The sequence below is a fragment of the Heliconius melpomene genome, chromosome 21, assembly GCF_056956725.1.
Source record: "Heliconius melpomene rosina isolate 202511_hmr_F chromosome 21, ASM5695672v1, whole genome shotgun sequence".
Classification (NCBI taxonomy): domain Eukaryota; kingdom Metazoa; phylum Arthropoda; class Insecta; order Lepidoptera; family Nymphalidae; genus Heliconius; species Heliconius melpomene.
In genome coordinates, this window is record NC_140409.1 from 2,592,827 (window position 1) to 2,620,506 (window position 27,680).

At 30.3% G+C, this 27,680-nt stretch overlaps 3 protein-coding genes across 7 annotated transcripts; 1 reads left to right on the forward strand and 2 right to left on the reverse strand.

Annotated features, from left to right (window-relative positions):
* The first annotated feature begins 430 nt into the window (after positions 1–430).
* Drat (Death resistor Adh domain containing target) lies at positions 431–8,828 on the forward strand. Of its 2 annotated transcripts, none has more exons than XM_085205853.1 (5): positions 431–566; positions 1,802–2,547; positions 2,626–2,773; positions 2,994–3,146; positions 6,692–8,828. In XM_085205853.1, the coding sequence occupies exons 2-5, from the start codon at positions 1,820–1,822 to the stop codon at positions 6,806–6,808; spliced, it is 1,146 nt and encodes a 381-aa protein (XP_085061979.1). In that variant the 5' UTR covers positions 431–566; positions 1,802–1,819; the 3' UTR covers positions 6,809–8,828. The 2 variants fall into 2 exon arrangements, with proteins under 2 accessions (XP_085061979.1, XP_085061980.1); XM_085205854.1 differs by lacking the exon at positions 431–566 and adding an exon at positions 808–1,040.
* A 444-nt stretch (positions 8,829–9,272) lies between these two features.
* On the reverse strand, positions 9,273–9,824 carry LOC146526832 (uncharacterized). The gene has a single exon (XM_085205606.1). It carries the CDS (start codon positions 9,744–9,746, stop codon positions 9,285–9,287), a length of 462 nt encoding a protein of 153 aa, XP_085061732.1. The 5' UTR covers positions 9,747–9,824; the 3' UTR covers positions 9,273–9,284.
* A 72-nt stretch (positions 9,825–9,896) lies between these two features.
* Positions 9,897–27,621, reverse strand: l(1)G0289 (plexin domain containing lethal (1) G0289). Of its 4 annotated transcripts, none has more exons than XM_085205605.1 (12): positions 27,242–27,621; positions 25,314–25,517; positions 19,079–19,207; positions 16,146–16,216; positions 15,665–15,793; positions 14,952–15,144; positions 14,519–14,725; positions 13,820–13,971; positions 13,504–13,576; positions 13,236–13,367; positions 12,241–12,422; positions 9,897–11,571 (listed from the first exon to the last, which is right to left on the reverse strand). In XM_085205605.1, the coding sequence occupies exons 1-12, from the start codon at positions 27,324–27,326 to the stop codon at positions 11,503–11,505; spliced, it is 1,626 nt and encodes a 541-aa protein (XP_085061731.1). In that variant the 5' UTR covers positions 27,327–27,621; the 3' UTR covers positions 9,897–11,502. The 4 variants fall into 4 exon arrangements, with proteins under 4 accessions (XP_085061731.1, XP_085061730.1, XP_085061729.1 ...); XM_085205604.1 differs by having other exon boundaries at positions 12,241–12,425; positions 27,242–27,481; XM_085205603.1 differs by having other exon boundaries at positions 16,146–16,222; positions 27,242–27,480.
* Positions 27,622–27,680: the final 59 nt, after the last annotated feature.

Genomic DNA, 27,680 nt, shown 5'->3' on the forward strand with positions numbered 1-27,680 from the left:
CCAATGATGTACTCACTACCGAATGCTACCGATGATATACTTTATGCCATGAAATGTCACTGTACTCGATATTCAAATAAAAAAAGAAGAGTACTATAACATGATGAATTAAGTAATTTTAATTTATTTATTGACTTATTTTAATATCGTTAAATTAAAAGCTGAATAAACTACACATTTAATGTTATGCTCTCCAATTATTACCAATTATTATAAAAATACTAACCATAGGTAACCGAAGTATCGAATTAATATTTGATATATATGTTCCCTACTACTTACAAGTTTTAGTTAGGGTAAATTTAATTTGGTATTAATATACAATATTTTTTATATTTTAAAGTGAAAAAGATATATGTAGTAGATAAGTGAATAATAATTATTTATTAATTAATCAATCGGTTACAGTATAGTTCTACACTCTACACTACTCTGTGCTGGACTTTATGCAAGATGTCATGTGTATAATGGACCTGCCATAAAAACAAATGAAAACGCTACTTATTATTATTTAAGACGAAGTGTTAGTGATTCACATTTGTTTTTGCTGTCCTATATCAAAAACCGTAAGTTATTATGTTTTATTGCTGAAGTGCTTACTATATAAGAGCGAATTTAATAAATAAAGGTCTAAATGGTGGTCAGAAAGAAATATTTTACAATAGTAATTGATAAGAAAATATATTATTTCTGTGCGATATTTTTAGAAATTATTTTGTTTCTTACAAATTAGGATTACAGTTAGTATGTTTCTTTTTGTTTATTTGATTTGACCTTCGGTCATCAGAAAGGTCATAACAGTTTATATAATTTGTATTCTTTTTTCTTTTGTTTCCCATTTGACGCTCATATGATCTAGATATTGTTCGTCATTAATCGTTCATTGTCCTTGTTTACTTCGAATGCTGTTCAAAACATACTTGGCTGTTAACAAGCAATAACATCTATTTTACTCCTCTGCTATTTATAAGAATTGAATTTTTTCAAGCTCACTGCTCACACATTTGTGTAAAAAATATTTTTCATTCAAAAGCTTGAAGGTAAGATTAATACCTATTGATTTTATTATATGTTAGATACTAGTTATATACTAACCTTATGTATATCTAATATAACAAATATTTTTATTTGTTACTTATTGACATATCTGATTTCTGTAAAGTATAACATTTTATATTTAATGAAAATAACAAAAATAACTTTTTTTCCAGTAATAGTATGCAGTAAATTTATCTTATATATTTAGTTAATATATTATAATAATCATATTAAATTGACATGTAAAAAAGACAATTACTTTGTCCATACATTTTGAATGTTTTTTATCTTCATATTTTGCAATACAATATATAAATAAACATTATTAATTAAAATGTTGTGTAATCTTTAAAATATTATATAATGTTGAAATGGGCAGAAATAAGAATATATATAATTAAAAATATAAATGTTAATGTTTCTACAAAGGATATCTGTACAAGATATTAATAACTACAATTTATCTAATTGCAAGTCAATAAAAAAATACTAATATTTGAATAATTAGTGTTTACAGAATCATTAAAAATAAATTTTAGATAATATTTATATTTTCAGTAAACAGTATTTGTCATAACAAAAATGAAGTAACAGTGTTAAAAAAAATATTATGTAAAACTATTTTTCAAATAATATATGTTTCTTCCAATCCAAACAAGATTGTGATATTTTGTCAATATCCTAATTTGTAAGATAAACAAATAACTTGCAAAAAGGGAAAACAATAATTCTTATTAATATTAAAGACTGAATTTAATTACAGGTTATAAGTAAATTAACCATGAGTAAGTTGTGCAGACAAGTATCAATTGAGTCACCTGGACCCACCCTGAGGGAATGTGTGTTTAGTTTTGATGTACCTGTGCCAGATGTTCCAATGTACGGAGCTAGGATACGAGTGGTCTATGCTGGGGCTTGCTATAGAGCTAATAGAACTCGATCAGCATCAGTATGTAGCACTTCTTCAGTTTCATCTATTGGAAGCTTAACAGGAGAAATGGAAAGTTTTGGCATACATACGTCTACACCTGCACATATAGGTCTTAGAGATGGAGCTTTGTTTCCAGGCTATGAAGTTGCAGGTGTAGTGGACGCTATCGGAAAGGCAGCTGAATCTGTGGACGGCATCACTGTGGGAACCAGGATAGTATTATATCCTTATGAAGGTGTACCACATGGATATGCGGATTATATTGTGGTACCAGATTTTAAATGTTTAGTGCCTGTACCGGCAGAATTGTCTTTAAGTGTGGCTGCAATGCTCCCTACAGGCGCCCTACTTGCAACTAACACAGTACAAACAGCTACTGAGTGTTTGAACAGGATTTTGGAAGGACCCAATAAGAAGGATAAAGCTACAGTCCTTATTGTAGGGACCGGTGGTCTTGCACTTTGGGCTTTGCGTATAGCTACCCATTACTTTAAGAAATTGTCTTATCACGACCGGGTTCACATATCGGTCGCTACTTTGAAGGATGAGGGATTCCTGCTCGCTAAAGAGGAAGAAGAGTATGTACAGCTTAAAATCAAATTATCGATTTTATGTAATTTAAGTAAAATTATTAACAATATTGTTTTTTAATCCAGTTTGAAAGTAGTGCAATGGTCTGAAGATCTATACGAACGGCAATTGGTGGAGCGTACGACCGACGCTTGTGGGGGACCTGTCGACGTCGTAATGAACTTTGGCACCACTTCACGTTCTTTGCATCGCTCGCTTCAGTGCCTGGCCCCGGTAAAAATATCCTATGTTATAATAAATTGTCGAATTTTGAAACGTTTGTTACTTACTTACTTACTTGCCAAATTCTGGAGGCATTGCGTGCTCTACCTCTACACCAGGGTGAAGAAACGGAAATACACATATAAATAAATATTTCATTTGTTGATTTGATTTGTCATTTAACGTTTTTTTATATATTTTAAGCATAAATTAATATTACATTATGATTTAGGGTGGAATGGTGTTAGTCACTGAAGATGTTGGTGAAAAGTTATTGCCAAAATTCGCAAAGAAAGCTGAAGATTTGAATGTGAATATAGTAGTGGTTCCCAATGGCACTATTGAACAGCTCAAAGAGTTGGTACTGCTGGTCGCTAAAGGAGAGGTGCGTATTCATATATATATATTTTTATTAAACTTTTAGGTTAAAGAGAGAGTCTAGCGTCAATACACTGGTCAAATTTGAGACATTGTGCATTGAATGGCGGAACTCAACACCGCCCTGTCTTATCAGCGCGTATTTAATATTATAGAATGTGATAATTGATGATTGAATGTAATCACGTTAATTATATAAAACCATTATCAAACTAGATCCAAAAATATCGGATACATTTTGGGCTTTCCAATTACTACTGACTGTGATATGGGGCTGATGTATATAGCAAGTGACCTTAGAAGAGAACAATGACCCATTTGATTTTTTTTTTTAAATGAATGAGTAACAAATTTTCAACTTCTTATAAGTTTTAAGTCATTTCGTCCAATAACATTCTAAATGATAATATGAAATCTCAAAATAATTACGTTCAAACATGTCGAATAGGCTACATTTAATAAGAGCAATGCTACTAGCATTGCATATATATTAAATATCATACTCAACACGCAATGCCACCAGAATTCGGCAGAAAGTGGGGAACGGAATGTCTTAACACTAGGTTCCCTCTGCCTACCCTGCTGTGTGCGGGATACGGCGTGAAGCTGATTTTAAATATCATTATTATGTGAAATTATCCTTTTCTAAAATTATTTGATGTAATATTTACGTACAGTGTAAAATTAAAGTCAAAGCGAATATCCTGCGAACAAATAATCGTAAATACTTTAAACATGCGACGCGCGTCCTTCTGCTTATAAAGAGTCTATTATTACTAACGTATCACACGCATGTTTCACTCACGGTTTTCCTATGTATTGTAGGTTCTCCTATGTCTTGTCTAGTCATGATCTATTTATATAATTATTTTCTATACGTGTCTAATTTTAGAACCTAATAACATTCTATTTAAATATTTGCGTCAGCTTTACTCTGTATTCCGTACGTACTAGGGCCGAGAGTGCTTAGGATTATGTGTTGAGTGGCGGAATTCAACGCCGCATTCATTGGTCCGAGTGAACATGAAGCCCACAGCCATCTCGTTTACAGACTTAAAACAAAATATCATAAAATCAACGATTTATATAAATATTTCGACCTGTATTTTTCACCCGTTAAAAGCAGTTCAAAAAATTTCTCTAACCAAATTGTCATAGAAATAATATGAACAAAGATTTGTATCTATGACCCTCGCGTTCTTACTGTGTCATAAAGACGTTAAATACACATCGATTAATTCAATTTGCTCTTTTCAAATGACACGGGCAATTTAGATAAAAAATAATATTGTTATCTCAAATTTACAAAGTAATTAACATTGTAATTGTAACATTTATAACTTTTCCATGAATAATATTTTCTTAAAGTCTGATAAATAAATCAGATTGTTTGTTTTTCATTTATATCTGTTGTTGTGAAGGTAAACTGATATAATGCCTGGTCACCGTATGATAAATGTGATGCATGATATGAATTATCTATATATTTATACGTTAATCTATACATATAATAAAACTGTATCTCGCCGTCTGTACGTTTGTCTGTGTTTAACCGATTTAAATGCAGTTTTCACTATTGGCAAACATCTCTTAATATTTAGTGTCATTTAGTTGTCATTTAGATGTCAATCGTTCATAAATAAAAAAGTTATATCAATATATAATTAGTAAAATTAAAAGACGTTAATAAAGTGTGTTGACGCTATGGTGGCGCAGTGGATCAGAGTCTAACTGTAAACATTGTGGTGGTGCATACGATTTTCACTGAAGAAATAAATTACTTCCATTTCCGCGCTTTGATAAGACAATCACTTTTTATTTTTAATTTAATAATTACATCATTATTATAAAGTAAATTATGTTAAGTCCTAGAAAACTGTTTATTTCATTTTCTCTGTAGGATCTATCGAGTCTTTCTTATTTATATAATTACTAGCGGCCCGCTCGCGGTTACACCCGCGTGAACTATGATATTATTAATTTCTGTCTCCATGACTACGTCCTAGTGACGTCTATGCAAAATTTGAGACTTCTAGCATTTGTAGTAACGAAGTTTCATACAAACTTTCGACCCCAAATACAACCCCTTAGAAGTCGAATATTGCAAATTCCCGTCTTAGCGAGCACCTACGTCCTATAAGTAACTCTTATGCAAAATTTGAGATTCCTAGCACTTGTAGTTTCTGAGATTTCGTGATGAGTGAGATATATATAGATTAGTAGTTATGTAGATATTCTATAGCATTTTTTAGACTTCAGGCGGAATGTCTAGAACGGAGAGCCTTGACGTTAGATCTCTCTGACCTACCCCACATAGGTAATGTGGGGTAAGACGTGAAGCAAAAAAAGTGCACTTTGGAAATTACATAAGTAATGCACAAATTATATTATTAATTATTAAATAAACTATCTCTCGTCAAGTATTATTAGAGTAGACGAAAATTGGTTAATAAGTTGGAACATTATCACAAAGTACTCCTAGTAACAGTTTTTTTTATTTTGATTATAAAAACAATAGTGCTCGTTTATCGATATCGTTCATAGTGATTAGAATTTTTGTATTTTTTTTAAAATTACGTTTAATAATTAATCCTCTTGCTATCAAGGCTATTAATAATACTGAAACGCTTATTATCTTGTGTTTAAATATCTATTAAATTACCTATTATACAATTTTAAACACCTCAAACGATCACTACAATCAATAAATTTTTATAAATTTTATTATAATAAAATTTAATTAATCAATACAACCTATTTTGTAATTATCACAAAATCGTTATATGTTGCTATCAATAGATAGATAAAAGTAATGTTAGGAGTTAGTAATGGCCCTGATAATAATAATGATATGACGTAAACATTTCACCCTAGTAGGGAATGACGTTTATTGCTTTGATTGACTTTTCGCCTCGTCTAGTATCTCATCTCTCTGTCATTCTTATTCTGTAATACCCACGTTTCTCCGTTGTATAACAGCATCGGTACCAGCACTGCAATGTGCAAGCTGTGCTGACGTATCGTTCTGTCATCAATGTAGCCATGACACCGTTTAGCCAGTTACCGTTTAGCAGCAATACGCCTTCCATATTCCATATCTTCCATCTCTACTTAACATACTTCTGACTCAATTGTACAAAAACTAATATGAAACTAAAGTATTATACAATATACTATAATTATAATATTAAAATATCTATATAGGTAATGCGAAGGTAAAATGATTAGGCGAGTGTAATCTTAGTAATATTTAGGTATTTAATTTAGTTTAGGCGTTAAATACGTAAATAGACACAGACAATAACTTAATAATTTTAAGTCATTTTTTTATATATCCCGCATATAGCAGGATAAGCAGAGGATACATTAAGACGCTTCCCTTTCCCACTTTCCGCCAAATTCTGGAGGCATTGGATGTTGAGTGGCGGGACTCAACGCTGCCGCGATTGGAAATCGAATCGCGTTTACAGTAGCAAGCTTGTGCCCCTGCCCCATAAGTCCGTGACTTGCCTGAATTATTTTCATTGTTTATTAATAATTATATTATTACAGATCGCGCCGCCGCCACACTCGGTGTATCCGGCAGAGGAAGCTCAAGAGGTTGTAAGAAAACTCTGCAATTCCGAGATAAAAGGTCGCGCCATACTCAAATTTCACAACATTGATTAGTTCATCGCCAACAACCTCATATAACATATAACAGTGTCCACCAAATATTTTAGCTACACTTAAGTTACCTAACCGCAGCTTCTTATTTTAGTTATATTTTCCATGCCATGATAAAGATTATCTCATTTTTGTCAATGCATGGCTTCTATAATAATTACCTATGAAGTAGGAAATATTTGATGTTTCCATTTGTACAGGTTCACGCGGTTCCTCTAATGTTTACAAAACATAGAAAAGGTTTTAAATGTTATAAATGTCTAAATGTTACCTAAACCAGGGAAGATGCTATAAATTGCCATCAAAATTATAATTGTTCTTAATATAATAAGCATGTTATATTAAAATGGAATTATTAGGCTTTTTCATAGAGTGGCCTAGACTATTGGAAATATTTATGAAAACTTTGAAAATTCAAAGTATTTAACTATATCATTGTGTTACAAATATTTTTTGTTCAATGAAAGTAAATTGGTCTCTCGCTTTGGATTCGTCGCGAGCAATTGATTTCAATTTACTTTTGACATTATTAATGACAATTAGATTTGTTTTTCTTAGTGTCGCTTTTGCGATGTTATGTTTTTATAATATACCATTTTCCTTTCCGAATTAAGTGAAATCATTATATATACTATATTTCGAAAAAACTGATTGTGTTATTTACTAAGTGAGACATGGACAAATAATTTTATATAAAAAGCATATAGCACATAAATGCATTTGATATAAAATTAATAGTAATTAAGGATTTTAACTTTCTGAATTACACACATATGAAAATTGTATGTCTTGCCAATCAAGCTATAATTAAGAGTATGGAATTTCAATACGTAAATTTCAATATTTCTTTAAAAAAAATATTTAAAAGTGATATTTAATAACTAATAAGTAATGCAAAATAAATTTATTTTGCATATACAAATATGTTCAATATTGACAGTTTCTTTTAGTTAAGATGTTAGCATAGATTTATTATTCATATATTTTTCTATGGCCTTAGTAAAATACGCACATTTATTTTATAATTTGTTATTTGACAAATTCAAATATTTCTAATATCACGAGCCATATTATATATGTATGTCGATAGATTTACTTTCTTTAGTGCTTTACATACATTTATGCTATTGCATTGCTTTGCTTTTTGTATGTATTGTTTTATTTGAAATAAAAAAAGAAATATACAAATAATTATATGCAATTGAAAATAAAATTTTCGAATTTATTATATTTTTAATCAAATTATTTATATTTATCAGAGATCAACATTTTTTACTGCAATGTTTTAATTAGTTGCTACCAAAAATATTTTGGAAACGACCAAAGAAAATGTCTTCTTTATATTGTACTTTATTTGCCATATTTTATTTATTTTTAGATATTTCGACATTTTGAAAGGATTTTCCTATTTTTATTTTACATTATAGTAAGAAAAACTCACAAATTTTGTCACAAATAAATGTAACGTTATATGTAAGTAGTTAGGGTTTTTTGAATCATATAAAAAATATAGATCCGCACAAAGTATGCGTCAATTAAGTTATTTATACATTTGGGTAATTCAGTCTTGATATGAAAGTAACGTAAATTAAAATTTCTATAATTTTTGATTTTACTAAAAATAGTCCTTAAATAGACTAAATTTAATGCGTCATGATTATTAAAATACACTAACTCTTCATTTTATTTGATATGGGCTATAAATTGTCTATTCTAAAATATAACGATTTCTCAAAAAAAAGACTAAATATTTTCAGTTAGGTTACTGTCAAACACAAAGTGGGAAATAAAAAGTTAATATTTCGTAATTATCTAGTCAATGTGTTTTTATTTACATTTGTGTAGCGTAGAGTGACGAGAAATTCAATTGGGAACTTTTAATGGTATTTTTTTATGTAACTTTTAAATATTGTACTGTAGGTATAAGAATAGCCATGTTAGTCTATAATAAACATATTTTTAGGAGTTCAACCTATGTATCTGTATTTTGTTAACTTTAATTTAGAATAAAATACATAAATTATATAGTGTTTTTCTTATGCGTGTCACCCTTTTATTATTAGAACGATAAGTTCAATGTGTATTCGTTATTAAGAATCAAATTGAAGACGTTAAGATCTTATTTTTGTCAAGTTTTTACATCTACAGCGTGAAACTGATTTTTTTTTTAAATATTTTATTTGTATTTTTTTTTATATTTGCCCAAGGAAAATAAATTTTTTGATCACCATACCTAAGTAGATAGATTTGGATGATGATAACTTGTTACTATATATTATACTAGCGGACGCGGCTAAGCCTGCTTGAAGTATAAGAATATTTATGAAAATATTTTCAATAGAATTTTTTTGCATGCAATTGCATGTCAAATTAGAAAGTATTTTAATTTATTAGTATATATGTGTAATGTAATGTTATATAGCCTATAGCACTTCTGAATGATGGTAATATATACTACACTCACAAAGAAAACTAGATATTAGTAACCTTTATTATGATTAACAGTTCTTAACTCCTTAAAAAGGTGTAAATATTTCAAATTTTGGACACTTGCGCCTGTAGAAGGCGTTTCAGGTTTCTTCTGGAGCTTCGTTCCCCATATATCGATCACTGACCGCATTTCTTCATTAGATGCCGCGTGCAATACTATTAGTACAAAAGAATTACCGACACCGCCTTTCTTGATCTTCGCGCTCGCGCCACATGATTTGATAGCCACGTTATCAACATGTATATATTCAATGGAATGGCCAGGAAACTGATTTTCATATACATATACTTGACCTTCGTTTATAGAAACCGGACGATTTTCAACCACGGCCGAATCCATATGTTTTAAGTGGCTATGCCACGTTCCCACTTCCACTGGCATTTTCGTTTTTTCGCAAAACAACCTCGCCTCAGTGCAGGTTATTAAAAGTAACATTTTTAATACGTCCATGTATGAGATTTCACTTGTTAATGAATCTTATACGCGCTATCTAACATGCAACACCTGCTCACTATTGTTTCAAGAACAATAGATTTCAAATAAGAATCCATAAAAAAAAATCAAATATATCAATAAGGGGTAATCACAAATAAAAACCCATTTTACATTAACACTACATTTATTAAGAAATAAAAGTTGGTCCCTAAAAAGACAATTTCATTTTACAAAATTATATAATAACATCGAATAAATTTTTACATTGGACCAATACAAACGTAAATGATTTAACACAAATTAAGCTTCGCGATTAGTACCGACTACCATGTCCGAGTCCGCCATAAATAAGCTGTTAGACCATCTTTGGTGCGCCATCGTATCATCCAAAGTATAAAAGAGAAACACATTTAAAATAACGTCGATAATAATATATTTTTACATAATAAAATAATATCACTACAGTATCGATTTCATAATATATCATAATTATTTTAGCCAAGCTCGTACAAAATGAATCGCTAATCTAGCTAACTCTTCAATGGTTACACAAATTACATACTGCTTCAAAATGGCAATAAAAATATATATAAAAAACCTTATTTTTGTATATTTATTAAGGACATGAAGTAAATTCCATTTATGGAAAAGCACTAGGCTTGACCACGAAGGCTTGATTATATTGTAGCATAGCCTATTTGATACAAAAGTAAGTACAATATACATATTACAAAATAAATGACGAATCATATTCATTAATATAATAAATCTATATCAACTTCTATCAAAAAGGCGTGATTTAAATAAAACAAGTATTGTTTCTAGCTTTGTTATAAGTTACTCAAAACTGAAATATATAGAAGGCAAAGTTTGTTAAAAATAACTGAAATATACAAACGTGGTTAAAAATTAAGTATAGTTTAACAAAATTTTAAATACTGCTTTAAAAGCGATAAATCTTTTAAATTAAACCACAAAAATGTGTTTTTTAAGGCACAGACCAATAAAATTTACTTAAGGACGGAAATGTCTGTCTCAAAGGCACTTTTACATTCATATAAACTGGCTACCATCACTTTATATTATAATACATTTTAACAGGCATAAACCATATAGAAACAAAAATATAAGGTGTACAATAAGATAATAATTGCCATTTTTAATTGAAATTAAAAGAAATAATATTCGTATATATTATAACAAGAAAGGTTTTTTCTCCGTGGACGGACATTTCGAGATTATTCTTAGTCAATATATAATATAACAAGCCGCCACAACCGACATGCAACGTTATTTTATAGTAAAACACAATTAGCACAAACAAAGAGTCTTTAAATCAATTGATAATTCTTCTAAACATATTGTAAAGCAGATAAAAAATATTACATATTACTATTTCGCTTTACATTCATTTAAAAGTAAATTAGTTACATTATGTTAAGCATTCTCATTGAGTTTTCACATTAAATTGTTAGATTTCTAAGTCACAAAATATATTATTCTTAAAGACCATATTTACTTATTTTTAACATAAGTTGTCCCCCCACGCACCGCCCAAATTTCAAAACATGGCATGTTGAGTGGCGGAAATCAACTCCGAACTCCGTAAAATAATTCGAGTGCAAAAAAAACACTTTTAAGTAAATTTTCATGTTTTGAATAATATGTATAAAAATTTGATATGTGTTTATTTTGTATAATAAAAATGTAAGTTTCTCGTATAGTATAAAGTGCAGAATGCATATGTTTGTTATATTTTTCTTAGTTCAATTTACATATGTATAGTAGCAGCGGTGTAACGCGCCTCGCCGCGACGCCAACTCCATTGGGACGGACGGTACTGGAATTCAAAATGTATATTAAAATTTATTTATTATCACGCATTTCAGAGTCAGTGAGGCTTGTTTATTTGACATTTACTTTTTTTCTAATATCGTATTCAAACGTATAATTATTTAGGTAGCAAAAAGCTACATCAGCTATAATTTGATCAAAAACAATTCTATCGAAGATACTACTATGTACTTTAATGATTCATATAATGTAATCAATATAGACAAAAGAATCGAGTTTTATCTTCCATGGAACCCCATATGACAATGTCTGTTAGTCCCTCAGTAACGAATCTTGTATTTATATATAACTCTAGTCTACACCTTTTGCTCTCGCTTACTTTCAATGCTTAATAATTACTTTTAAATATTAATATTACATTGTATATTTAAAAGTAATCACTGTACAGCGATAAAGTTGCCTAATATATTTTTTTTTTTTCACTTCACAACTTTTTAATAGATGTCATATTATTAAACGCTACGTTTGTGGGTTCGATGCCCGGTCTGGGGAATGAATGATTTTAATTCCTCACTCTAATAAGAAAACAAAGCGAAGCTTTGATTTTTTTTTTATAATAAAGATATAGCGTTTTGGCATTCAAGACGCAATATCTTTATTATAATAAAAATTAGTTGGAAAAGGGGGAACCGAGGAAGGGAAGCAAAAAAATTACCTTAATCAGCAGCTGGCCACTCCTTGTATGCGGATTTTTAAAGGCATACAGCACCCAAGCGGCCAGACAGCATATCATAGTTATAACGAGGAAGGCGGCCACCACACCGCCGACAGGCGACGCGTACTCCGCTGGCGTTTGTACTGGATACTTGATCTTTGACACTAGCGTTGATTCCTGTTCTGCTGCAAAAAAATATATATTATTATTACAAAATCCATTCGATATCTGAAAAAGTAAGTGGTTAGTTTAATTAATGCTATTTCAAGGACGGAGGGGACGTGAAAGATAAGACGTAGAATGAAAAAACAATGTTACTGTTTCAAAATTTCTCTTAGTGCTCTCATAAACTGCCTAAAAATTTTCTAAGTGCAATATTTTTCTTCTGTTTTTTGTCAATCAGTAACGAAAGTCTAGTCTCTTTTTTCTATTAATCTACAATTACATTTATTTGCTTCACGCTGGGAACCTACTTTTATGACATCTCGTTTCTCAAGAATCTTAGCAGAAGCCAAACTCTTAGCATTGCGTATGGAGTGGCAGATCGAAAGTGTAGCATATGGAATCATAAAAAGTCCACACACACTACACGTACGTATAAAATATATATATGGTCGACTTACAGTGTAAACCTGCGGACAGCCTGTTAAGCAAATCATTAAGAGAAATAATATATTTCTTTAAAAAAAATTGGAGTATGTATTATGTATATTTTATTATTATTATTATAATGTTTTATATTTTATTATAATTAAATTATTTTATTATAATGTTTGTATTCTTTACCATGTGAAATAAAATAGAGGTTAATTTCGAATTTTATTACATTTTCGAAAGGTATGAACATGTACGTTTACGCTCTGAGCCGACGATATTGTAGGGGTTCTACAATAGTTCTGAGGTGTTTGATATCACCACGGACGGAAAATAGGGTGCGGGTTGCGGCTCTATTAGACAAAGGTTCCCCTTGTTAATACGTAGTAGTAAGTACATACCAGCGTTGACGACGGACGTGTCGTGCGTGGGGCGCGTGTCCGTGGTGTACGCGGTGTTGCCGTCCGCCGGCGGGTCCACGTGGGGCTCGGCGGGACACGCCGATTCATTTGATATTGATGTTCTTTCACAGTCTAAAATTAAATTAAATTAAAATTTAATGTGTTTATAGTAAATATACAATTTTGATAGCGTAATAGTTTTTATTAAAAAAAAAAAGATAATGATGTTTTCATTTTACACATTTTATAACATTTACAAGAAACTTACTTCTTATTAACCAGTTTTGCTTGTTGCGATCAGTTCCACTGGAGCATTTTTTAATATTATCACACCAAGTACACTGTAACAAATGTTTATTTTAGTAAATTAGCAAAGAAAAATATTTTTTCTGTAGAGTAAGAATGTATGTATTGCTGGTGTGTAAAGTTGTTGGACTTCCCATGTTGAGTTTCAGGCACTTTTGTACATCTAAGAAAGGCGAGGTATAGGTGAAAATAACAGCAATAAAAAAAATGAATTTAATATTTTTTTTCATCCATCATCAATCCATTCATGCATCTGAATATTTACATTTTATACTTACATTGAACCCAGTATCGTGGTTAACGCACTCTTGGCACGTATTGTACTGGAGGCACGTAGGCAAAGCCACTAACTTTAATATAGTATTATTTGTAATTTCGTGATTCTTGAACGAAGCCCGGTGATATTCATAGATTGTTTTACGCCTTACATCTGTTGGAGAGTTCATATCGTATAAAAAAATGTATTATATTATTAAAGAGACTTTCGTGTCGTCTGAATGTAGAGGCGATGGATGTGAGTTCGTTTGTTTGCTCTACCTAGATAGAGCGCAGCGTTGAGTTCCGTTACTCAATATTTGCATATGAAAATTGTTTCAAACATTTGGCGGAAATTAGGGAATGGAGTGTCATAGCACTTAGGTTTCCCTGTTGCTCTGCGCGGGAAATGTTAATATTGTTGTTTGGCATATTTTGAGTAAAATATATATTTATAAACATATTTTATAATGCATCTGTTAATGACAAAACATACTTGAGATCTTAATTAGCCTCCCTCTGCCTACCCTCCTGTGTGCGGAATACATCGCACGAGGGCGTGTAGCTTATGTTATTAAGGTTTTAATGTTAAAATTTATTTTGGATGAAAAGCCAAAACAAGAACCATATATTAATGCAAAAAACAACCTTATAATATAAATGTAAAAGAATAAACAAACGTTAAAACAAAATAAACGCACAAAAAAATTAAAACTACTTACGGAAAAATATTTTATCACTCAAATAAGCGTCACTGATCCCCACTTTGACCGGATGCTGCGTATCATTTATATCCTGGACCAGCATCGGTATATCTTTGTATGCAAATATTATATCACCGTTACCGTATAGTGTTGCGGCGAAGGTGAACTTTTTGGCTGGATCCTCGCGCAATGTTATATTCTCCCAGAATACACTGAATTTTTCACCTGTTTACAATATATATTACATTCATAACAATCTTTATTCAATTAAGACAGTTAAAAGCATTCTTGTCTTCTAAATACTTTACATTTTAATAAAAAAACAGGACTGACACGTAATATTTAAAGGTTAAAATGTTAAAAACTGTTTACATATATATTAACAACTCCCAAAGCTTAGTAGCTAGGGTTAGTGCCCTAACCCTTAAAACTAATGAAACATAAAACTAACCGTCATCGCTCATCTTGACAACGCTATCATTACTCAATTTAGTATCAAAGTTGGCCATCAAAGGGGCTATGTACTGCGTGGCCGCCAGCCAGTTGTGAACGTGGTCACCCGTATATATGAACCCGCCGGTCGCCACCGTTATGTTTGGAACAGAATGGCCGTAGAACGGAAAGTCGAATTTGAGGGTCAGAGTCTGAAATGTAAAAAAAAATATAGCTTATCTTACTATACAAGCTACTGTTTAGATACACACATTTAATGGTATAATTCTGTTATTATACGTATAACGTAAAATTATATACCTTTTATCTAATGACTTACACACATGGATATTATCGTTGTTTATATAAACAATACAATTATAAACATATACAGAATAAAGGATAAAACGCTAAGAAAATAGTGAATTCTATACTATATATGACATATTTTTCTTATATTACTGCATATATTTTTTAATTTCACGCTGTTATCAGGGCAGAGCGCTGTTTCAAGCAGAGGCAATCTAGTAGACACTAGACACTTCACCACGCACTGGCTAATTTTCGAGACACTACGGGTTGAGTGGCGGACTACTCCGCGTTTGGCCTTGTTACCAGAGCGAGGAAATAAAAACAATACATTCCCCCGAATGTAACTCCAATCCATAAATGTCGAGTTTCACAGTCAGTCAAATATTTTATAATATTATTATTAATATTAAAGTATCTTACAGTAGCACGTCGATGTGAGTTACTAAGTAGCTCGTGTACATCGGCTGGAACTTTAGATATATTGGCCCAATACTCCCTAAAGTAGTCGGCATTCCCAATGAACGAACTGTTGTAGAAGCTGTGATGGTCCTAAAATTACATACACTTTCATATATTTTTTCGATTTAACGTCCACATAGGTGAAAATGGTGTTATTATGGTAACAAATATAATTGTTATTTCTTAATCATATAATTAGGAATAAATAAAAAAAAAACATCTTCACGCTGTATCCGCCGAAAAGCAAGGTAAGCAGAGGGAACCTAGTGTTAAGACACTCCGTTCCTTACAAATATTCAAATTAGAAATGTACGATTGAATACGATTAAAATGTATAAATTCAAGGTCAAGAAAGACATTAAAATGATATATTTGCGCTTCAACAATTTCTATGTCATTGTTTTCATATGGAAAATATGATATCACCTGTGTCAACACTTACTGTAATAATTTCTGAAAGATTTTGCTGGGCCTTGATAACTTCTGGCGTCTCTTTGAACACATCGTTGATATCTGGAACTATCATAATATTTTATTTATCATATTATATATTAATAGTAATATTTAAATATAAAATTAATATTTTGTTGTAAAGTATTTACTTTGAGATATTTTTAACTTATAATATATTTGTTTTAAATTCACGCTTTAATATTAGAGCGCTCACCGCTCTCGAAGTCGAGATATATTCTTATTTTACTTTTTCGCTATTTTCTCATGTCTTTACATCCAACTAGTTCGTCCTGATAGCATCTGTCATCATGACATTTTTAAATTAAATATTGGATAATGGTCTTAAATGTCTCGTCAATTTACCTTAATGTTTGTTGATGAATAGTTTGACAGAGTAAAAAACTCACAAGCAAATTTACTTACACACAATTTTATGTATAGTACGACCCCCACTCGAGGGAATGAATTATAATTTATTCATATTTTCATTTCTTTGCTCTGGCTCCGCTAGAGCTCCGCCATCCCTCTCGCTCCAAAAATTTCGGGGGTAAGTGAGGAACAGAGTATCTTAACACTATGCTGCCTCTGCCTACATTGTTGTATCTGGGATACACTTGTACCTATATACAGTTGGCGTGTGAAACAACTTTTCACACTTTTCACACTTTTTATGACTTTATAACACTGAAATTCAACTTTATTGCTAGATTTATAGGGAGAAAATATCTTTGTATCAATATTTAACGTTTTAGTCTAGAGTATTCTTAGCTATAACGGGAACTATCTATTTATTTACCTACTATCAAGTGATAGGGAAAGATCTCAATAACAATGTGAAGGCGAAGTTTAATAGGCTATATTAATATATCGTATTTTATTTAAGAATTTCATTATTTTGTACAACCTTCAATCAGTCACCAAATAAAATAATTTAGTTCTAAAATTTCTTCAAATATTACTTGAACCCCAATTTCACCTATAATTAATAGTTATTTATACTTAAGATTTACAATATAGCATCATTCATATACTATATATGGCTATACAGAAGTAGGCTTCATTGAAAACGATCGAACGACATTGATTGCGCCAATTCAAATCAATTGATGATTTTCATCTCACAATACAATTCTACAATAATAGTGTATTGTGAATAACAATTAATTCATTTTGTAATAATATTTTGCTATTGTCGTTTTATGGGACTATTTCTTTGTTATGAGTGGAGTAAGAAATCGCGAGTTAATTTCAAAGTTCGTGAGCTTACGAGGATCGTCGGTTCAAATTCAAAGTTGAATCAGACAAATGGACTCGATTTCTGTTAATAAATTTTCATTTAAGCCTTGGAATTATTAAGTTTGCAAAGTTACTCATTGCAAATATATAGCTTCAATAAAAAAGTCTTAAAATATGATTCCCTCAAGATTATGCATAAAATATGTACTTTAGTAGTTGTGAAGGTCAAATCGAAGAGTTATCTCATACATTATTGAGTATAAACACAATATATATATAATATAAACACTATATAGTAGTTATTTCTAAAGAATCCTTTCCTTAAGTAAGTTTTAGCAAAATGCGTTCTTTCGTGTGGAATTTATCTTTAAACATTGTATTTAATGTAATTTGCATATCACGTTCGGCACAAAATTATTTTTTTAAATTTTTGGCCTATGTGTAGCTCAGCTCTCACTTTACGTTCTAGTACCTTTGTTTGAGTGACCTTGAAGATATCTATAATTGTAGATATTCAATGAACGTATATCATGACCAAAGCAATTAGCTAGAACATTTGTAAATAGCACGAGATTATATTTACTTTAGAATTCAATCACATGTTTTAAACAACCGAATAAAATAATTTATGACAATCAATATATCAACTAAACCTAAAGCGAGACTTACAACCGCACTCAGAGACAGCAGTTAAATAGCATACTTCTTATGTGTCTAATGTGGCTAATATGTACCTGCGATTTGTTCGCATTTAAAAGGCAAAATGATCAATAAAATTATTCATGTCTAATTAATTTGCTGTGCTGATATATTTTATGACTTTTTGTAATGGTTTGCTATTACAGTAATAACTACTATTATCGCTATACGATTGCCCTGCGCTGAAGTCTGCGATGTTATATAAACTAAACGTCTACTTTTGAAAACTTTATTAATAAACCTGAAAAGTTAGTTTGATTGAACGCACTAATTCTAGGAAATATAAGCTTGAATTGAAGTTCCTTTTCGCGTAGGATGTTACATCATCATCTTACTTATTTAATATATTCATTCGACTATGCCAGCGGATAAAATCTAGTAGTAATAATAAAATATGTTTACACGAAAAGTTCATTAAACTCTTTTTATTAAAAAATAATTTAAACAATAATCACGCGGTCTAGTTAAAGGTCATTTAAAAGAAAAAAAAATTGCAACAGCGTAATTTGCGTAATGTACACACAAATCGAGTTATATTTTAATAATAATGAGACTACTTTCACAACATTAACAAATATCTTATACACTTATGTAATTTGTTTCGCGCATCTCCTGCGTTTAGTAAAGTAAGCAAATATAATATTTTTATAGCTTTACACTGTAACTGTGGGTAGGCAGAGGGAACCTGGGAACCTAGTGCTCAGATACTCTATTCTCCATTAAGACACTTCCGTTCACCACTTTCCGGCGAGGCGGAATTCCAATTCCAATTCTTGAGGCGTATTGAGAGGCGGAACACAACGCCGCATTTTGCGTTTATAGTCGCACGTTTGTGTCGCTGCGCCTCGACCGCTTCAAATAGTACTCATTGTAATAATTATATTTTTTTCTACTCATCCAGTCTTTAACAATGTGTAATTGGAAAAATATGTTTGCTTTTAATTTATTTTCGCAATTTTATTATTTTTATAACAAAATATAACTGACCGTCATCAGGTACAATTGGGTCGCTGACTTTCGGTGAGTTGGCAGTGGTGTTCACGTGCAATATTCCCGAACCGTTCACTCCTAACAGTGGCACTTTAGTCACAACTGTTGCAGCTATGGAAGACGATACTGAAAAAATGTTATATTACTATTAATAAAATAATATATTATAAAGAATAGTTCAGTGAAAATACTATTAATATATATGAGAAAAGTATATTTATATTATACATTTAAAAAAAGAATAATGAAATCTTTGTGCATCAGCAGCAGATACGTTATTATGTTCGCATAGCGCAGAATTCTAATATCTCTGTATTTACTGCCTCAGTACTAAAGGATTGGCTAATATTTTTTTTAGTTAAAAAAAATTGATATATGAATTGCCCAATGAATTTGTAATATAGAATAAATAACGATTGCAAGGATTAATTAAAGTAGTTTCGCTCATTTGTAGCAAAAACAACGTACATGAATTGTATCTACTTTTTTTTTAAAACAAGTTGAGTATGTCAAAGAATATTTACAAACTTTGCGCAAAACGCGGAAATACGTCAGTGTTTCACCAAATGAGCGATATTATGATAATCTAACAAAAGAAGAAACTTACAATTGGGTCATTGTGTATTTTACATAAAATTCACCATGAACTTTAATGGAAACTTCAGTTATCTATTATAGTGAATTTTGTAAAACAAAAAACCAATTGTAAGTTATTTTTGATTCAATTATTAAATAAAAAGCATAGCAAAATAATTCGCATTGACATATGCATAAATGTCATATAAATTCGACAGATTCGCATAAAGTTTATATTATTAACACAGTTGTAAAGGTCAGTCGACTACGTTATCGGTCCTTAAACTGTAGAACAAAGGCATCTTCTGACTCATTCATAAACACCTACAAACATTACTCTCAATTGAAGTAATTAATAAATTACACTTTACGAGACTTTCTAAACTGTCTCCGTGTTGCGTTGAAACACTTGACGCACTTTTTATAAATGATTTAGTGAGAAATCCCTCATTCGCATTAGCATATCTGGCTGATCAGAAATAACGTTCAATTCTCTCTCGCAGTGAGATCGAACCCACAACTGTCGTTATAATCAGACAGTGCTCTATAATGGGCTTTATATAATATTATAAAATAGGCGTTTCAAATAAATTAAACAAAGCCTTAAATAACAAACAAAAAAAATCGCACAGGCCATTAGGAGGAATTATTTCTGAGAATATTTTTAATCTGTCACACTCACACAGTTCTCATCATCAATTGCGTAACCCATACATTCTATGGGTTATTCTTATTTGCATTTTGTACACTTTAGTTCATACCACAAATATGATGGATACAAATAGGTACTTTATTGTAGTCATTGTTCATTATACGTATTATACCTACAAGCAAACACGCCAGGGCTTGACTCGTGTATAATTGTTTTAGATAACTCTTTGAATATTCATTTAGAGTACAATGTATGAATCAAATTTTATTATGAATATAAATAAATTCTACGTCATTTTTATACATAGTATTTAATTTAACTAACCTCAAAACAAACCTATGAAAATGAATTAGTATTAATCTATATATATACATCATTGAAAGGTCACTTATCACCCATCACGAAATTCAAATTCAAAATATTCTTTATTCAAATAAACTTATTATAAGCACTTCTGAATCGTCGAATGAACATATGAAGAAAAAGCTACCACCGGTTCGGAAGGCAGTTCTGCTGAGAAGAGCCGGCAACAAACTCAACAGTTGCTCTTTTCAAAGTCAATGCTGCAATTTATTATATTAGCTGGCAGGTATCCTGCATTACATTCAATAGACATCAATTCTATACATATTTATCATCTAAATATTCTTGAACAGTGTAATAAGCTTTACTTGTTAGAATTTTTTTTGCAGATATTTAAAATTTTGGTAGTGGCAAACCTAGAATACACTGCAGAATTTTATTATACACACGTATGGGACACGTATGGGCGTATATAGGAATTACTTATAGGACGTAGGTGCTCACTAAGACGGTAATTTGCAACATTTGACTTTTAAGGGGTTGTTTTTCTGGTTGATAATATATATGAAACTTTGTTACTACAAGTGCTAAGAATGTAAAATTTTGCATGGACTAGGACTAGGACGCAAGTGACATCTAAAGTGGACTCTCTAAATTGACAATATTTTCATAAATATATTTAATAAATGTTCCTATAGTTCAAGCGGGCGAAGCCGCCCAAGTCCACTAGTCTACTTATATAATTTTACATGTAGGATTATTTTTTTCTTTTTGTGTCAGAGTGTCAGTGTGTGTCAGAATAAAAATTTTAAATATTGAAAAAAAAAAGCATTAATGTATATATCGGTCAAAGGGAATACAGCAACGTCTAAAATCAAGTTATAGATTATTTTTGTTGTTATTAGAAGCAACGCAGTTGCGTCATTATTATGCACCTTCAGTAACGACATTAACATACACGTCATGTCAAGATGCTGTTAATGTCATTCATATAAAATGTCCAATGGCTTACTTACAACTGGGATGTATATTTTGATGAGTTCATTTTATCTGTATTTTATTGTTGTGAGGTCAGTAATGGCGAAAGGGCACAGGCACAAGCGACAGGTTGTGGGTTCAATTCCCACTTGAATAAAAAACAAAATAAAATACTAGTGAAAGTATATACAATACTTATATACTTAGTTATTTAAAAAATAATATATATTATAAACTAAATAGTTAATAATATTTTCGTACAATTATGTATGGAATCTTTATCCAATGTAAACAGATAAATTTATTTATCTCGGAGCGTTCTCAGTATGAGTCAATGAATCGTATTCCTTTAAATATAAATCAGAGGGCAAAAAAAACATATCATTATCGCTATGTTTTACCGACACAAACTTATTCATATTTCATTTAAGTTAAAACCAGTTTACCTAATGCAACTGTAGAAAAACAATCTCAGAAAAAAACCCTATAGGTACACATAACAATTTGAGAAATCTGTTAATGGTGACATTTGTATATACAGGGTGTCCCAGGAGTCAACGATAAAACGAAACCAGGTGATAGACCAACTCATGACAGTTATGAGAAAAATATAAAAAAAAATCTTTGTCATGTATTTTTCATATTATATAACGCAAATGCTGCAACTAGAATGTATCGGAAAAGATATCAAAACGCTGAACGTCATCCCGATTATCGTGTATTTGGATTTTTCTCTCTTCAACAAAAAAGTAATCCAGCATGTGTCGTACCATTTCGGAATCCAGATTAAATGCGCCAACTTTTAAAGTTACTTGCAAAAACAGTGTAGTACATTTTTTTTACAGTACAGTCGGTTAAAGTTGAGTGTAGTAAATATTTTGAATTTAATGTTTGGCAAAAACATGATATTTTATTGAAAACTGATGCAGGTATGTTTCAATCTTAAACTGTAATTCACAGAAGGGTTACTTATGATTACATTACAGAAAAAAAAATTAAGAAAGAGTAATATTTGTACTCCTGGGACTTGAAAAACCATCACAGGGTGTCGGTTTTTCCGATATTTTTTGAAATCAATATAATATGAAAAATACTTGACAAAGATTTTTTTTTATATTTCTCTCATAACTGTCACGACTTGATCTATCACCTGGTTTCGTTTTATCGTTGACTCCTGGGACACCCTGTATATTAGAACCCAAAACAATTATTTTTAAAAATTTTGTCTGTACTCAGTTCGTTTATTGTCTATGCGTTTGTTCACGCTAGAATCGGCTTAACCGATTTAAGTTCCCTTCCCCCAAACTTATTAATTAGTGTTTGTTTAATTTAAATTTGATTCATAAAGAAAACAGTTGTCAATATAAAGTATATGGCTATTAGATTGGATAAAATTGATACGAAATATTTTTTTATTGAATTGGCTGAAATTTTAGATTTCAGTGTAATGAATATTGCGTCTAAAATAATAATGTTGTTGTTGAAATAAATGATTGCTAATTACTAGCGGGCAAAGCCGCGAGCGAGGCGCTAGTCCGCTCTCCGTACAGAGATAAAGCATTAAAGAAAAGTCCAATTGGGTCGTTTGCTTCGTCACAAGTTATTAAGGAAAATTAAACATGTATTCTAATATATAAACCATTTTATATGAATATGCTGTTTAAAATATACCAAAATATGGTATTATTGGGTCTTTTTAAGTGATGAAACCAGCTGTGTTAACATCATATATTTCAAAAATATTTAAATAGTAAATTCTATGTGTTTGTCTCTGAAAATAGTAATATTACTAGTATTACTATTAATACTTATGTAAATATAAGTAATGCATAACATTGACAGTGCAAGTTTCATATTATCTTGTGGTAAAAGTAAACTTCATTTGTTTACTTTCGTCTACTAACAAAAGACTTCTATTTTACTACCTTAGGATTAGATTTTCCAAAATTCATTTCTAGGCGTTAATGTACTCTCTATAAAGAATTATCTGCAAAATGTAAAGATTCTTGCAATAATGTTAGGAATTCCATAAGATGATTGAGTATAAATGAACTAATGATGTTATGAATTAACATTTTGTCTACAATAAAGTGTAAACACATAATAAAAGATTATAAGGATATGAGATTGAATTATTATTTATCATTTAACTATTTATTAAATAAAAATTATTTTATCTTATCATGTTGCAAATTATACTAATTCAAAATTATTATTTAGCTGTAAAATGACATATTTTACATATTATAAAACAATGGTTTTAACAAGTCATACAGATAACTGGTTTTTACAGAGGATGTCTCATATTTTACCGCTGAATCATTTCAATAATAAAATGTGCAACAATAAAAAAGTAAGAAGTACAGGCCTATATTAATAACTAGCGGGCGCCCGCGGCTTCGCCTGCTTGAACTACATGATTATTCATTTAATAAACAGAATTAATTGACAACTGTAATGACTTCTAATGTTTTTTTTTCTACATTATCTTAATTTCTATAGGGATTTTTGATTGTTTAGAAATTAACAAATACGACCAATGTTGATACTAGTGTTGTGTGATTGTTATATTTATAATAATATACATTGAGCATTGATATGCAAAGCGAATTATTTATTATACTGTTAGCGAACTCGTGAAAAAGAGAGAAGGTAGAAAAAACTATACAAGAATTGTGTGAATCGGGGGATGCATGAGAGTCCATCAAAGATCATACTTATTTTTCAGAGGCGAGGCAAAATCTTCAATAATATACCTGAACTGTTACCTAGCTTACGTTAATTTAAATTATTAGATCAGAATAATAACCTCATTTCATTTAACACTGACCAAGCAGAACAACTATTCTGGAGCCATTATATTCATATGTCTTAAGGTTTAGCTGGCTGTCGTTCAATTTTCCCCAAGGCAGTATATTTATATCTCGATAGGCAGTATATTAATATATAGCTTAGACAGGCTGTTCAGGTTCCACATCAGGTATCCAGATTCATTCATTCAAAATAAAATATAGCCTAGATTTTGCCTAGACATAATAGCTATACAACCAAAAAGGTTTCATTCAAAGCCGTCCAGTAGTTCTGAAGATTATTGTGTACAAACATACAAATAAACAGACAAACATACAATTTTTTTTTGTACATTTGGGCATTATTACTATTCCTAAACTCCCCTCAATTATTATTTTGTAAATATATTCAATGTACAGATGGGCCATTTTTACTCTTTTATTATATGTATAGATGTATTTTATTTAGTAGTTTGTAAATGATATAATAATATAATCAAAAATATCTACTATAGTATATACTTTATAATTTGATCAAGGTGTTCAAGAAAATATTTTTAAAATATGCTAGAAAAAATGTAAAGGAAACTTTCATTTTAATAAATTAACCTTACTTTTTCTTTTCCTTACTTTAATAGTAATTCATATTTCGTTTCTAAAAACAACTTCCTTGTATGTGACATTTTAGCTAAATATTTTACAAAGGGGTATGGTATGGTAAGGTATGTTTTAATAATAACCACTGGATTGCTATGACTTGTATAACAATCAGAACTACAACTACCATTTATATAAAAAAAATCTTGACAGTAGTATTACACCAAAATATTTTTTACTTAGCTGGACTGGTTTTTAATCTTGTTAAGATAAAAAAAGCTATTACCAAAAGATTAAAAACTACTGTTAAAATATAAATTATGTTCAAAATACTTACTTTCAGTCTCATTTGTCATTTTTGTGCTGTTGGCGGTGTTGTTAGCTGCCCCTGCATGGGTGTTCGAAGAGTTTGAGGTGATAGCATAGGCATTGGTCGACTCAACATCTCGACGGACTCTACTATTCTCATATGCTATAAACTCTGGTGCTATTCTGCTGCTGTGACTCACTGGACTGTTGTGGACAGTGTATTCTAAGTTGGCTAAAAATACGTAAAAAGAAGGGTAAATACATTTACCTACCTATCTACATATAAATAAATTGTATAATTTTTTGTTTCACACTATGCCACAACAGACTAAGTTAAAATCTAAAAGTATTATAAAATATAACAAAATAAATAAATAGAAAAATAATGTAAAAAAACATAAATGATAGTGTTTTTTCCACATTATAGTTGAACAATTATATACTACTAGACTGCTTCAGCTAACTAATAGTGTGAGCAATAATAATGTAGCTTTAATTGCTTGGTATATCATGAGCAATATAATCTTAATTGAAACAGCAGGAAGGAACTATTATGTTTATAAATGAATACAAGTACAGAGAAATTATAGAAAAGAATAAATAGAAAGAAAAAGTCATCTACAACAACAAGATGGAGTGTTGCATTGAGTTAGTCAACATGCAAATGTGTCCTTGTTTCCAAAATTGCACATGGGGATCTATCACATCTTCTGTGTGCACAATGTGAAACTTTTTTTTAAATAACCCAGCAATAAAAGTGTGAAATTGGCATATTTGTAATCAGCTATTGTTATAATTATTATGAGTATAGTTTCAATTGTCTTGACAGCATGTAATAAACTTATATGTATGTATATCACAAGCCAAAGGTTACCTAAATGTAAACTCTAAAGTATTCATGAACATGAAATTCTAAAAGAAATACCTTTTTACATCACAGAATTTGGTACTTGTTATTTTGTTTTAATTTAAACTACAACATGAAATAAAATAACACATCAAAGATTGGTTTTATTCCTTAAAAAAATTACATTCATCAATTCTATTAAGTTTTTTTCTTAAAAAATCATTTGTTATATTTACTATATTCATAATGTTTAAAGCTTTTTGTTAATATTGTTAAACCTATAAAAAGGTAAAATTTTGTTATGATAAAAGTATTTACACAAGTCTATATTTTTTTAGTAATATTCCCAGTTCGTTTTTAGGATTTTAGCAGGATAGGAAAAGAATTTATTTTAAAACATTCAAACGGCATAGCCTTGGAGAACGTTTTCACTTATCATATAAGGTAAAGGATAATAATTTAATAATTTCATTGCTCTGAGAGGTATTTAAACCTACAACTAATTGTTTTAAAATGTTGTTAGCTTTAATAAGGTATTATATTCATTACTCTTGTGTTCAGTGTTATAATCACCTATTTCCTGCACATTCCCAGGATGCTAACTATTCTTTGTACATATATACAATATGTACAAAGAATAATTATTAGTTTAGGAAATGTCTTAATTTTTACTCATTAATCATTCCTAACCGCGTCTGATAAAAATATATATTTATATTATTTCTTAATCGGAATATATAATATACTCAAAATTTTAAGATTTGGAAAAATTATAGTATGATATTTAAAAGAATTAAGGTTGCAATATGAAGCTCCATATAATTCACAAAGGTTTGCGGTGTTGATTTATGTTTTGTCAATTGTTAATCTTAATTAGAATATTTTAAAAGCGTACTTTAAACGTTATGTATTGCATTTTATCTATTTATTTACTTTTATACTATCCGTATAGAAATAAGAATGTTATAACATTTTAATGAATCTTTAATACTCATCAAGCTAATGATTATCATTTAGAATAATTGTTTTTTCCATTATTTACGTCATCATCCCAGAATTCAAAGACAATAAAATGAATGTTGTGGAAATAATTGTAATATAATCCTTACCTGTTGCAACAAAGGTAAATGAAAACGAAATAACTAGCAGAGTTTTCATTAAACCAATTTTCCCCTTTACTTCGAAGAAATCCATGTTCACACAATTTAAAAAGTCTCTTTGAATGTTTTTTTACAGTAACGTCATTTAGATTTTTGATTTGACGTTATCCACGCTGGCGTACAAAAACCGTTCTTCGTATAACAAAGCACTACCGAGTGACCGAGTGCGAGTACCGATGTAGATACAGAATCGGGAATACCTACTGTTACGGTTGATGGAAACTCACAACATAAAATATTACTAATCTAAACGGTAGTTTAATTTATTAATATTTTTACTAATTTACTAAAAAAAAATTTAATTATTTTATCGATGATAAAATGAAAAAAAAAACGCTATAGAATCTAACCAAGGCTGCATGAGTAATATTTTGCAATAGTAGCGTAC

Coding starts and splice junctions, on each gene's coding strand:
- Drat (XM_085205853.1), top strand. CDS start 1,820: ATGAGTAAGTTGTGCAGACAAGTATCAATTGAGTCACCTGGACCCACC. Junction 2,548..2,625: donor CTCGCTAAAGAGGAAGAAGA/GTATGTACAGCT, acceptor TTTTTAATCCAG/TTTGAAAGTAGTGCAATGGT. Junction 2,774..2,993: donor CGCTTCAGTGCCTGGCCCCG/GTAAAAATATCC, acceptor ATTATGATTTAG/GGTGGAATGGTGTTAGTCAC.
- LOC146526832 (XM_085205606.1), bottom strand. CDS start 9,746: ATGGACGTATTAAAAATGTTACTTTTAATAACCTGCACTGAGGCGAGG.